This window comes from Haemorhous mexicanus, chromosome 3, assembly GCF_027477595.1.
Source record: "Haemorhous mexicanus isolate bHaeMex1 chromosome 3, bHaeMex1.pri, whole genome shotgun sequence".
Taxonomy (NCBI): Eukaryota; Metazoa; Chordata; class Aves; order Passeriformes; family Fringillidae; genus Haemorhous; species Haemorhous mexicanus.
Genome location: NC_082343.1, coordinates 67,997,493 through 68,011,611, shown reverse-complemented (window position 1 = coordinate 68,011,611; position 14,119 = coordinate 67,997,493). Strand labels below are relative to the sequence as shown.

The window sequence follows — 14,119 nt, the reverse complement described above, 5'->3', positions numbered from 1 at the left end:
TTACCTAACTGGAGTGCATTTCTCAGTGCCTTTGAAAAGAAAAGCTAGTGCCATGAAAAAAGCCACGGGGGCTGCTTCTAGCCGGATAGCTGGATTCCTGCAGGTTCAGGATGCCCCAGAAAGCAGGCAGGCTCGGGTCAGCTAGCCCAGCCTTCTGGAGGCTGGGTGTCCGAAACACAAGCTGCTCTATAGCCGTGGCTACCTTAGCAAGCTTAGTGATTATCAGCTTTTGGTGGTCTCAGCTCTTTTACAGTTTCAGCTCTTTAGCTTGCTAAGGTGCCCTGGCTAGTAGTGGCTTTCGGGAAAACAGATGGCGAGAGAGATGAGAAGGCAGCCCCGGTGGTTCCACGGTGGTTTTATGGAGGGGTCCGTGAAGGGTTCCAACGACAGCTCTTCTGACAGAATGGGCCAAGGTAGCTGCTTATATAGGGTTAGAGGGGCCCAGGAACTGACCAATTTTAAGGGTTAGGGAAAACAGCCTATGGGGTCACAGAAAGATAAGTGGGCCTGGAGGACCTAAGTGAAGACTTCTGGTTTAGTTCCTATGACTTGGCATTTTCTTATCTCTTAGCCTTCATCCGCCACGGGGCTTTAGCTAGCCCCGTGTCTGCTACAGTGCCAGCTTTTGTGTTCTGCACAATGGAGCGTGAGGAAGGGAGGAGAAGACCACTCCACATGCAAGCTCATTCAGCACCTGATGCTCCAAACAGGCTCCAGGATTTATCACAGGGAACTGCCAAAAAAACACCCTTTTTTTGTAACCCCACTTCCCTCTACACTTGCGAAGACTCCTGTCATATTGACTAAAATCCTTACCTTTTTTGCTCAGAGTAACTTGACACAGGAGTCAGCGCTGCTTGGTTGTGTTGGGCCATACTGACCTGCAGCATTCCATGCAGCAGGGAGACTTCTGCCTACAATTTTGTGCTTAGTCTTTTAAACACACCTACCTGTGATCTCTCCAGTCAGCATCCAAGATGGCCAACAGGAACATCTGTCTAAAAAAACATCAGGGAATGCTGCTCTAAAATCCTTTCATCATACAGAAATAATATTTTTTTATATCAAGGCCTCAATTAAGAAAAAAAACAACCCCAAAACATAAGGCCAGGAAGAGAGAGCTTGGTCAGCTGGCATTTCAGCAGAACAGACCTCCTAAGAGAAGCTGGGGTGGGTGTTGGGAAGATGTTTCATGATTCCTTTCTCGCCTCCAGTTTTGATCACTTCTGTCACATGCCAGATACTGGACAAATGAGAACCGTGAAAAATTCACTTTTGTAACAAAATTTATTTCTGCTCTGTGGATACAAATCCCAAACATCAACAAACAAATTCCAGTGGAAAAATACCAGTCATTAACAATGAAAACTTTTATTATTATTTAATAAATAGAACTTTGGCATTCAAAATTCTAGCTGTAAACCCTACTTTAAAAAAAATTACAAAAAGAGGCAAGAACAACAAGCCTAAAGCTGAGCCAGCCAGTGGCTCCGTTACTTTTTTACAATGAACACATTGTGATTAAGTCATGACAACTCTATTTACATATGAGGTATTCTGAGCAGTTCAAAAATTGAACCCAATTTACAAAACTACCAGTCTTCAGGGACTGATCCAGTACATATGTCAGCTGTGCTTTTAAAAGAGAGCTCCAGACACTCCTCCCCACTGAACTAATGATACACTGTAATTAATATACACAGAAAAAACACATTATGATTTGTGTTTCCTGCTCACACATCGTATTCAAAGAAGCTGCATACAACAACCAGCCTAACATTCGAAGTGTACACCGAGTACCTACTTTCAGTATTTCTGTTTCTAGACATTATGTAAGAGTTCTTACTACAAAAGCTTATTAACAAAGTAATGGCAGGCGAGAAGAAAACAAGGTGCAGTCATCAGCACGCTAACAACTTATCTGAAGTTCTGGGGGACATACATTTACTTCAGGCTAAAAAGGCACAAAGGTATGCAGCTGTGGAATTAATATTGCTAATGAGCTACTGGAATAAATCATCCCTTTAGATAACAACCACTGAGCTGTTTGCAGTCCAAGAATGCAGATTAGTTCAGATATTTTCTCCACTCATGGTAGAACTCGTCATATCAATGAGAAGAGCACAATTATACTCCCAACTGCACCTGCATTACACCACTGAGAAGGGCAAGGAAAACTGGAACAAATTATGCCCTGATAGAGAGAGTGCAGCTTGCTGTCACTGCCCGTGCCACGGCAGCAGGTCATGCAGAAAAGGGTTTGCTTTCTTCCTCTCCATGTGCTCTTACCTTTCACAAGAAAAACCAAAAAAATGTATGAAACAAAAGACAGGCAGCAAGGGCAAAGGAAGGGAGGAAACCTTCTGAAGTGAAAAGGACGGAATTTCAGCTCTTGAATGACTTCATGACCACCATCAGTTTCAAATGCTGGAGCCTGAGTGGGTGGTTACAGCAAATCTCCACAATTTCACACATCTGTCACACCACAAAGCTGCACAGCAGAGTTCAGCAACCTAAACCACATTTACATGACTGAGCTGCGTTACTTCTATATAGTGAATACATCATCTATAGCTTGTCAGAAGACAGTCACTTTTCATGTCTTTTTCAAAATACATTCTTAAATACAGTAGTTACTGTAAGTATCTTCTAGAGGATCATATAAATTCTGCCTGAAACTGTACAAAATGTACAGTTTGCTGACAGCCAGAACAGTGCAGTATCCATTCATCTGCAGTTGTTTTCAGCCCTTGGGATTGTCTAATAGCTACAGCAAGAAGTTGTCATGACTAAATCGAAGCAATTCCAATGTTAACATTCGTTAATCACCTCTGTATTAAATATGCTGAATGAGACCACACACACTACATTTTAACCAATTAAACAGTCATGCATATCTTAGACAAAGCTTATTCCATTTAGAGGCATCTGTAAACTGATGCATATATAGTAATTGCTACCACTACAACAGGCCAAATTTTAAGAAATCAAAGCAAAGTACTGTATCGCTGTAAATAATCAATTGGTAGTCTGCTTCTTTGGCTCACACATCCATCATTTACCTCCCTACTTTAATTTGACTGAGGCAGATAAACTCAGGGGGTTTGAAATCAAGTGCTTTCAAGTTAACATAAATATTACAGGTTCTGTAACAAAAACATTAGAACACAAGATTACAGCACTGCAATCAAAAGTATTATGAATAAAATGGGATCCCCTCCCAGAGGGACTTTCAACTAATACTTGAAGAGCATAAAAGCTCTGAAGTGCTTGGCAAATATAAACTAGTGATCTTAACTTTGCAGTACAGTATCACCACTTAGCGGGAGGGACAGTGGAGAAATACCATCCAAGTGACAAGCTTAATAGTTCAAAGTGACTCAAAAGATCTCCTGCTCCCCTGTAATTGCTCTATTAAACTCCTTGTTATTTCTATCAAATGTAGATTAATGTGGGTTTTGGTGATTTTTTTTTATAGGTACAACATTGCCATCTAAGGAAGCAATAATGTCTAACTCGTGTGTTTCCTCTCTCGCTAATATTTCTGATTTATTATCTGAAATGCTATTGTTGAATTCTGATAGGAGACAGATGTCATGAACAAAAGACTACCTCACTGCAGGGACAAACCCAAACAACCTCACCAGAGGAACGAGCTGAAGCCTTAGTCACAAAAGCCAGCACTGTCAGAGGCACAGCAGACTGTGCAAGCCCATTTGTACAAAGATCATTGTTTCCAGTTTTGCTCTGGTATAAATGTACACCTCTGATGCAGAACATGTGTATTAATGTGGAATTAATATTGTTAATGAGCTATCAGAGTAAATCACTCCTGTAGATGACAACCATTGATCTGTTTGCAGTCTAAGAATGCAGATTAGTTCAGAACATCTTTTCCCCACTCACAGCAGAACTCATCATATCAATGAGAAGAGCACAATTATACTTCCAACTCCACCTGCATCACACCACTGAGAAGGACAAGGAAGACTGGAGCAAACTATGCCCTGATGGAGAGACTGAAGGGTGCCTACAGAAAGAGCACAGAAATTGAAAATAAAATGGCCTTTTTTTTTTTCCTTGAAGTAGACACTAGATAACTTCACTTGTGATTTTATCTAGACACTGTTTTAGTGCTCACAGGAGCTGAACCAGTCAGATTAATCTATCTGATAACACCATGTAGCAGTAGTATAAATAGACTTTTCACAAATTAGTCCAAGTCTACTTTCAGAATAGAGAAAACTGTCAAATAAATAAATCCATACAGCTAAAAACAATTAAACCACTAAATTATAAAAACATTAACAGTAACTGCTAAACAATGAACAGAAAGCAACACATCACCAGGTCAGAAAACTGAAGATATCCATTTTTGCCATTAAAATGTTACCCTAAAATTAACTTGGTTTGAATTGCTAAGCTTTCCAAGAGATTTCTGCTGTTATCCCCACTCCAGATCAGCTGACTGACTTGCACCTTAAGGCATCTAAAACCTTCTTGCAATACCATAAAAGTAAGTGATGCATGTATTTTTCTTAACAGTGTGATTTAAAAGCGGTTTTACTTTTTGCAAGCTTTTGTTTCCTTCAGTTAAATACTATTTTCCACCATGCACAACTGTGCAACTAACCTGTTCCTGGAAACATCATCTGTCCCATGGGAGTTGAAGAGCACTGCCAAGTGACACTATGGAATAAGCTGTGGAACATGAGTTTACTATTTTATGTAATTGCTTCCTACAAAAATGGAGAAATCAAGATTTTCCAAACAATGTGGAAAATTTTTCAGTCCTCAGATAACCAAGTACTTTATCCTGCTAACTGGAAACATTCTGTTTTGAGCCTTAATTTTGCCAAGAGTCAAACACCCTTTTTGTAGTTGTGGTAAAAATGCTGAGGTGGTGCACAACCTTATCAGAGGCCTTCAGGAACAAAACACAGCAACATCTTGAAATGGGAAGGGCCTAAGGGGAAAAATAAGTATAAACACTAAAATACAGTTGTTGGTTGTTTTGGGAGTTTTTTCATATAGCCATGGAGTATGCTGCAGTTTTATGTCTTACAGCTTCTCTGGTTCATCACAGACTTTGAACTATTGAAACTTCTTACAGCAACGTCAGAGTGCTTCAAACAATCTGGCACAGCTATATTTTATGGACTTGTTTGCAAAAGGAGTTAAACCTGGGGTTTTTCTGCTACTGGACAAACAAGGTAGACATCCACTACTAAAAACATCTTTCTTATTATATCCTAATTTTTGACAACTTGGAGAGCAATTACTTTTTGAATGTTCCAAGATTGTTCTAATTGCAATTCTTAGAGTGAAGTGCAGTGGTAGAAGCCTCTGGCTTCATCATGTACAACCAGACAAACACATGCATAGGTTCTTCAACCCTCTCCCTTAAGATCTGAACACAGATAATGCCACACAAACCCTTGATGAAGGAAAGGACTGAGAGTTGTAGCAGCACGGCTGTTCCAAAGACTAGGCAAAGTAATAAAATGAGCCCAAATGAAGGAAACAGTGTCCAACTGAATCATTCTTCACAGCTTGTTCCTACATTCAGTAGTTTGGAGAAGAGATTTCTTGCAGTTTGTACCACTGTTCACACGATGACTGCCCCCTGCACACCAGACTCCCGATATCCATTACACACAGCCCTCGGAGATGCATGTCTGGTGCTATCTGCAGCCTTCCCATATGGCTCCTTAATGGAAATGCAAAGACCTGTGACACAGCAGGACCTAGCAGGTTTGCTACAGGATGGGGTGTTGTCACTGAGTGATGCAGTTGTCCCCCATGTCCTGAGCATAGCGGTCTGACATGATAGTCCTTAACTCATCGATATCCTTCCGCAGCTGACAAACGTCCGAGAGCTTCTTCGAAAGGGTCTCCGTGCTGTGGTAATTTTCACTCTCTTCAGATGAGCAGCTCAGTGCTACAAAAAACAACACCCAAGGTTAAAGCTCCAGCAGCTGTGTCCTGTGAATACTGCAACTGGTCACCTCATTGGAAATAAGGGGCAGGTCACTTTATTTACATCAAGACAAATTGTGCTTCAGTGGGATGAAAAGTCCTAAGGTACCATGTGAACTTAAACTCAATTCAGAGCTCAGCAGTGCTTCTCTGAAAGACATGCTTTTCTGTCTGCACAAGATGTGTTTAGCATCTGTTAAACCCTCATAGTGACTGCAGTGTATCTCAGGAGGGACAGTCACCTGGCTATGCACCTTTCTTTTCTAGAGCAGTGAACGTATCCATGACTGGGTCCACATGAAGAGCCAGCTACCTGCTCTCCTGACTTTGCAAGGACCTGTGCAGCCACATACATTTAGTGGCCCAGAGGCACTAAGAGCCCAGCTTTTCCAGACAGCTCCATGAGTTCATGCACCACTGCTCCATTTGCATAGCAAGGGGACACAAGCTTGTCCAACTGGCAAGTTCAAGCACCACATTAACTAAACTGTTAATCCTTTGTGTCAAAACATTTATAAAACACTGGAAAGTCAACATCACTTACATCTGATTCCCAGCAGTAAGGAAAGGTTAGGCTCCTTGCCCTGAGCTCTCTGGGTAAGAATACTGCACAGTGCTTTCAAGTCAAACAAGCAGTGGGACATTTCCTTGAACAACTGGTCTGCTACAGGCATCTTCTCAGATACTGGCTGCCTGGACTGCTCCACCAGCCTCATCTGCTCCTTCAGGAAGGCATTCTCTTCCATCAGTCTTTGGTTCTTTATGAAAAACAAATGGAAAAGAGGGGAAAGTTAGTCTGCAGCATTCAACATAGCAGAAAGTCTCAAGCCACAAATAGTACAACTAAAAATAATTAATTTCCATACATATAATCAATATTTCTGTAGCCCTCCAAAGAACAGCATACAGACAGCTTTTATATGGCTATTTCATGTTATCATTACTTAGTTATCTTCACCCTTTAAGCTCTCACTTCTTTAGACAGGGGTGGTATCTTATATATCTGCATGGGAGTCAGGATATTTAAGTATGTAATTAAGCTCATAAAGCCTTACCAAGGGATCTTATAATCATTCTATAAGGTTCTACCTGGCCCTGGTGTGGTGGGAGGTTGGAATACTGGTGCTATTTTACTTACTTCAGAGAGAGTTTTATTCAGTTGCTCTATATGTCTTTCTTTTTCCTCAAGCTCATTTGTCATCTTCTGAATGACCAGCTTTTCTTGTGAAAGCTTCTCTTGCATAGACTGAAATGAATGAAAACACAGGTTAACGATCTTAAACAGCAACAAATAAAAAAAACCTGCTGCAGTATGGAATCACCTGCTGTCAATTCCCCAGTTTCCACCCCCAGAGTTCAAACTGAGAAATCACTGCCAAAATGGAATTTTCAGGGTGAATTCAGCATGAGCACAGGTGCTTTTACTCTTGAAAGTACTCATATTTAATCCACTACTTGGCTTTTCAATCTGCAGATATGTCTTTTCAGGTCATCTGGCAAAATTCAGAAAGAGGAATATTTAAGCCATCTTATCTGAATACTAACGATGAATAGAGACTATATAAACTCCTGGTGCTTTCAGAGAGATCTCTTCAGCTGTGACTTGCCACCTGTAAGATTTATCAGTACTGATGAGAAGGCAGGGAGTAATGAGAGGCAAGGCAGGTCCAACACTACATGAAGTTTTTCAAGGCCTGGCTGGTCTCATGGTGAAATTAGTTTAATCTTCCTTGTATACAGCTCACAGGAGGCGTTGCAGCATTGACAAAATTTTCCTGCACATTCAGCTCGACACCACACAAGCAGTGGGGACTTTGTCATACTCTTTGCAAAACTGGAAAACAATGGTGCTAACATTTACAGACTTAACGTGGACTAAAAAACCCCACCACTTTATTTTCACGTCAGCAGTAGGGATGAGCAGGCAGAACCCAGATATGATTACTTGTTTTTAAAACCATTATTGTACACTTGACCTGCTGCTCTTTTAACCCACAGCATGCCCCTCAAAAGGAAGTGCTGAAGTAACGTGTATCCTAAAGATAAGCTCTTTGAGAAAGGACAGCCACACACACCAGCGAGAGGAAGGAGGCAAAGGAAACACCCTGGGCCAGGAGAGGGCAGGAAATAACTGCTTCAGGCATTTCCTTTGCATGCTTGCAGATAAGCAGAACCTGCAGTGACGCTGAATTGTTGCCTTTAGTTTTTTATAAACGTTATCTACTGAGAAAAATCGCCATTACTAGGTTGGACTGAAGGACCTTCATGCTCCATCTGCGGCGTACGGATGTCATACTTAAGAAGCATGAAGTGAACAGGGCAATGCAGCGCCAAAAACACCCTCCCAGCTTCCAAATATCTTCCAATTTTAACAGTGATTGATGAAGATCAAGTTCAGGGACACCCCAGCTATGACAGATGCATGAGGACTACCACTTACATGTTTCACGTTCATGTCAACAACAGACAAAAAAGGTTTGACTGTGCAGCCTTCTGGAAGGGGGGAGGTGGTAGGGAAGACAGGGTGAGACCTTTCCCAGTGTATTTTCAGAACTACATCTGCCACTAAACTTACATGACTCTGCAAACTAAGCAAAAAACAACTTTTAGAATATTCCACGCAATGTGCACATGTTCAGCTCAATAACTGCTCCATGTAATGGGAACTACTAGAAGTAGAAATCAGTGTTTATTTTTAAAAGATACACCTAAGATCTATCATTCTCTGTTACCCTCATCTTAAAGCTCAGAAAAAGAACACGTGCTTAACAGCTTGACTGAACCAATAGTGCTAAGATTTTCACGTTCCTCATGGTGCTATGAATTCCTTATACTTCACCCTTAATTTTTTCATATGCTTTCTAAAGTTACAATTTGGTGGCAATATTCCCAGCCTGGCACAGTTGGGGTTTATTGTGACTGACAAGATTGACAAATGTACTTTGGGTAACATAGGCATTGTACAATCTGACTTCTACTCTCTTTTTTTGTACCAAAACCGTTCATTTTGTGATATCCAAATTAATAATGTAAATTTGAATTTCTCTTTAAAACACCACTGTCATCTACAATTTTTCTCTAATATGCAGCACAGCACCTTGCCAAGACCAAAAAAAAATTTAATTCCTCTCACTCAGAGCAACAAATCAATGAAGTAAAACCATACAAGGAAGATCAAAATAATTTCACCACGATTATGAGCAAATAGAAACTAATACTGCTTTATACAGCTGCTGTCTGAAACAGTATTTGTTTTCAGCTTGCTAGTCAAAACCAATGAACTGAAATACATTCTCAAGCATAAGTTTACAATGTGGCAGAAGACACGGAATAAAATGAGATAATCTTAGCAGAAGATAAATTGCATCTCTGTGCTGATAAAAGGATTTCAATTTCCAATGAGCTAATTTTCAATGCTTCCCAGGTCACAAGTATAGAAGGCCAGAGAGATCAAGGATACAAAGAAGCTCCTATAGTCTACAAGTAATTTGAGGGCTGACACCATTTTCAAATCTTATTTTCTGTCCTCATATAAAATACCTCAAGAGGAAAAGAAAGAGGAAGTCCTGGAGAACAGAACAGTACCCTGTTCACAGACAGTCACAACTATTCAGCTTTTTCCAGTCCAGCTCCCTAAAGTCATGACAGGCTAAGCACACAAAACACTGAAGATCACTAGTCCCAAGATAAAGGTGATGGTGAGAAAAAGTCTAGAAAGTTTAGGAAACCTGGAAAGATTTAGGTTGATGGTAACAAACCTAGCAAGTTGTGTGTATCAATGATAAGCACAACATATATATGGAGTACATATGTAAATAATCTTAACTACAAAAAGACACAGAGAACCTCAAAAAAGTTACGAAGTTCAAGCTGAACTTTTTTTAAATTATATAACACCTGTATTACATTTGCCTGTATTACAATTTTTGCACATACCAATCTGCTCCATGCAAACATCTCGGTTTGATAAAATCAGTCTTCTTCAAACCTTGAGAAGCTAAATAAGTCAATTTCCTTTTCAGTTAACATACGTACCTCATGTTGCAACTTAAATTCTCCTATTGCTTCTCTACAGATATATTTCATACACCGCAATCTAATCAAACAAATACATGGCTGTTGACAGGAATCAGGCCTTTTATTTACCATGGCAGAGAAAGGAAGCAATTTAACTGTGGGAGACAACTTTTAACAGACAAATGACATTCTAGGAGAGGAATGTGGAAACTAGAGTTTGGCTTCAATATTTGCTAAAAAGAGGTTTTTGGGTTTGTCTAAATGCTCAGCTTTTTCTATGTCAAGAAATACCTTCCTCTCTAAAAGCTGTATGATGATTCTTTTTCTCCACAACAAACAGCAGTCACTGAGTAACTTTCAACACTCTGTTAATCAGATCTATAGAGCTGCAGCTGACTCCTAGCTGACAACCTCTGTTGTCTCGAAAAATCTCTGGCTGCAAGCTGGCTGCCCAACATCCAGCAGGACAGTTAAGGTATCCAAGTGTCAGAAACCAGTTGAACAGGGTGAAGTGAGATCATTTAGAAAGGCACCTGTCTCTTCTAACAAACTGAACAATGAAGCCCCTAAGCAACAGCGCTTTTGTACTTTGGATGATTCACTAGATCATCCATAAGGATGAAACACAGCAACAGTTTTTCACTTTTTGATGAGTACCAGTGAAGTGCTAAACAGAGACATAACGACGACTCTATGAGCCTGCAAGAGAACATGGGTTGACTACAGCCCATCTGTAAGATTAAGTTTTTGGAATTTTTCCCTTTGACTCCTATTCAGAAAGATAAAATAATAAAATTCAACTCTAGCTATGTCATTCTTGTGAACTAAAAATGCTCAGAGTAAACAACGGAATAAAAACTCTTCCTTACCTGCATGTCCAAAATCAGTCCAGTTATCTGATTTTGTTGATTGTCTATAATCTAGAATATAAAATTGAGCAATTTAGAAGGCTTGAATCTCTTCAGATCATTGTCTAAAAATCAGTCTACAGATGTGCAGACATAGATTCTAAATAGCATCTTTAAGAAAACAAATGACAAGACAGTTCAACTCTGACAGAACACAAAATTCATGCAAAATCAATATTCTGAACAGAGACAGGCAGGTCTTGAAAAGTCATCTGAATTAGCAGCAAATATGTAATTCTTTAGTGTGATATTTATTTCTAAATTAAAAAAAAAAAAAAAAAAAGAAAAAAAGAAGTGCAAGATTTAAGGTTAAAGATGCCACCAGCAGATTATTTGCAGACTAACCTTACTGGCTTTCTCATTCTTCTCCTTGAGACTTTCATTCTCACTCTGAAGCTGTTTTGTGTCCAACATAGGAAGCCGAATACCATCTTCCAGGCATTTTTCTACTTTCTGTTGTAAACTGCCATTCAACATGAAAGAAAGATTAAGTGGGCTAATATAAACCAGAGAGTTGTGTGGTCTAGGAAAAAATTAGAAACTTGCACCATCTTCCCAACCAGAACTCTACCTAGCAGAATCCAGCCTTATGTAATTCGTGCACCAACATGATGCACGAATGATGCAAAAATTTTAAACTATTCAAGTTGCCATGGCACTGACAAGGCAGATTCATGCAGATGAACACAGGTTTTATGTGCATACTCTGTGCTGAGTGTCCCAACAGGCACAGCTCCAGCAGTACTATGTAGGAAGAGAGGGCAGAGAGGAGCAAAGCAAAGCCCGGCAGTGCTCACAGTTGCTCTGTGCCACTGGGGGAGGCAAAGCATAGGTCCGAGGCATCTGTGAACCTTCACAGCTTTGGGGGCGTTTAAATCAGATTGTCTCACAGGGGCACACACAACTCAAAGGGGAGTCCAGAATCAGACACTGAGCACAGTGCTGGTGCCCCATCCATCACACCCTCTGTGACTCGTAATGGGGAGCCCAAGGCCATTCCTGCCAGGAATGCTCCCACACAAGGGCATAGCCTTCAGACCCTCCATTGCTCAACTCAACCCATACGTGCACCTACAGCCTCCATCTGCTCACCTTTTCTCAGAAAGGAAATACACTTTATTAGTGCTAATCTTGCTGTCTAATTTAGAAACCAGAGGTCACACCAACTATTTGTAGGCTTTCAGAAAAGACAGAATGATCCCCCTCTAGATTAGGAGAGCACGAAGGCCTTCCACTGGTAAGATGGAAACAATGTGTCAACAATTTGGCTGGCAAGGTGTACCAGCCAGCTCGCCTTTCATCATGGAAACCTTTTAGGCTCCTGTGGCATGCACCTTTACCCAGTGGAGGGACAACAAACTGCAGGAACATCCACAGATACTTAAAAGTGATTTTCCCCTGCTTCCCTCTTCCCTTTAATAAAAGAAAATATATTGTTCAAGTAGGTCCCCTGATCTAAAATAGAACATAGTAAGAAAGTCTCCATGTCTTACCTGGATACTCTTAGATATCTGCCCATTTGTTTATTCATATTAGGCAAGTTCAATGACAACATATTAGCTAAATCTTCTTATAAATACCTGCATCCTTATGAAAAGCTAAGAAAGAGCTGGAATTTCTTGAAATCTTTGGCCCTTCCCTGATATACCCATCAGTCAATATCCAGAAATAGCCCTACTGACAGCTTCTGTACAATGCCCCTTTGCCACACAAGTTTGTTGCATCCTCTATCTGGCAACAGGCTATGATGCCATTGCTGGAGTGTCCCACACCCACAAAGACAGATAGCAAAGAATGCCCTAGGCTCACTCTTCTCTGTGGTATTAATTGTAACTTGCCACAAAGCAAGTTGTAAAACCCTTACCATAAAAAGTCATTAGCATTGTAATAGATTAGGACTGCAAATAGCATTAGGTCTTGACATCAGGTGGGGAAGCCCACCCATTGCAGGGCACAGCCTGAGCAGCTGCTCATACCTCTGCACAGTTGTGACCAGCTCTTTTTCTTTTTTCTTCTGAGACGCCAGCTGTAATTCCCTTTCTCTGCACTGTGACCGGGCCTCTCCGAGCTTCTTCTCCAACTCAGCCATGGTTTCTTGAAGTTGCTTGTTCTTCTCTTCTAGAATTTGCAGCTAACACAAGGTTACATTAGTCAGACACAGTGTCACACCACCAGAAGGCCCTGTGTCAGACCACAGCCTTGCATTGACCCGCTGCATAATTTCACACCAGCATCACTTATCTGACTGCGAGAAAATCCTAATACCTACAGTGCTTTCTAAAAGATTGAGATGCTTTTCTTTCTAAACGTAAGGGTGAAAAAAAGATATTTTGAAACAGTAAAAGATTTGAGAACAGATATTAGGGAGCTTACTTATATTTTTTAAATGTAAAACAACCCCCCCCTTACCTTACCTGTTTAGTCTGCCCTTCTATATCATCCAGTGTTGGAAGGTCAGCCAGGTATTTTTCTAACGTTTCAATTCGTCTTTGCTTTTCTTTGTTTTGCTCAGACTCTTTCTGGCATTTCTTTTTCAGGCTATTAATGTATCGGTCTCTAGTTTTAAGCTAGAAGAAAGAAAGAGTACATGCTTTATGATAACAGTAAAAAATAAGCCTGCTTTGGAAGCAGAGGCTGTTAACTCTCCAAGAATTGTACTGTCAGCTGCATGAAAGCGTTGGCTAAGAGCAGGAAACAAAACCAAAAGTTATTACTCCCAACAGCTTCAAGTTACAGGCCCACATTTGTCCTCAAACCACAGCTGCTTCACCTCTGCCCAGAACAATCCATGTGCCTTATGAACTGAAAACACAAAGTTCAACACTTAAAATGCTGTTAATTCTTTCATCTACTGAGATGTTCATATGCAACAAATAATCAGGATACATTTCAGTTCCTCTGGACTAGGAAAACAACTTAAAAACAGGAGGACCAAGAACTTAACCTACCAAAAATGGAAGCCAAAACCCTGATTTTGATGCAGTCTGACAATCACATCAGAGGATATCAGATCAGAATAGCTGCTTTCCTAAACACCTTTTCTGTAGGCACCTTAATTTTCCATAAGCCTAGAAAAGACTTTTTGTATTATGTTACGCTTGTTTGTATTCCTGGTACTTCTTTTACTTTATTACCTAGATCAAAGAAGCAGAAAGAAAGGCAGGAAAAAGGGGTATTTTCCACTGTCTCTCCCTGTCCTCTCTCTCCTTGAGAGC

At 40.5% G+C, this 14,119-nt stretch overlaps 1 protein-coding gene across 2 annotated transcripts in view; it reads right to left on the bottom strand.

The window, feature by feature from the left end:
* Window positions 1-1,268: 1,268 nt before the first annotated feature.
* CEP85L (centrosomal protein 85 like) overlaps window positions 1,269-14,119 on the bottom strand; it is a 133,748-nt gene continuing 120,897 nt past the window's right edge. For both annotated transcript variants that reach the window (XM_059842225.1, XM_059842226.1), the window contains exons 7-13: window positions 13,319-13,471; window positions 12,881-13,035; window positions 11,250-11,367; window positions 10,866-10,916; window positions 7,118-7,225; window positions 6,524-6,737; window positions 1,269-5,941 (exon numbers count right to left, since the gene is read on the bottom strand). In XM_059842225.1, coding sequence (XP_059698208.1) covers window positions 5,778-5,941; window positions 6,524-6,737; window positions 7,118-7,225; window positions 10,866-10,916; window positions 11,250-11,367; window positions 12,881-13,035; window positions 13,319-13,471 — 963 coding nt within the window. In that variant the 3' untranslated portion in view covers window positions 1,269-5,777. The remainder of the gene's footprint in view (window positions 5,942-6,523; window positions 6,738-7,117; window positions 7,226-10,865; window positions 10,917-11,249; window positions 11,368-12,880; window positions 13,036-13,318; window positions 13,472-14,119) is intronic.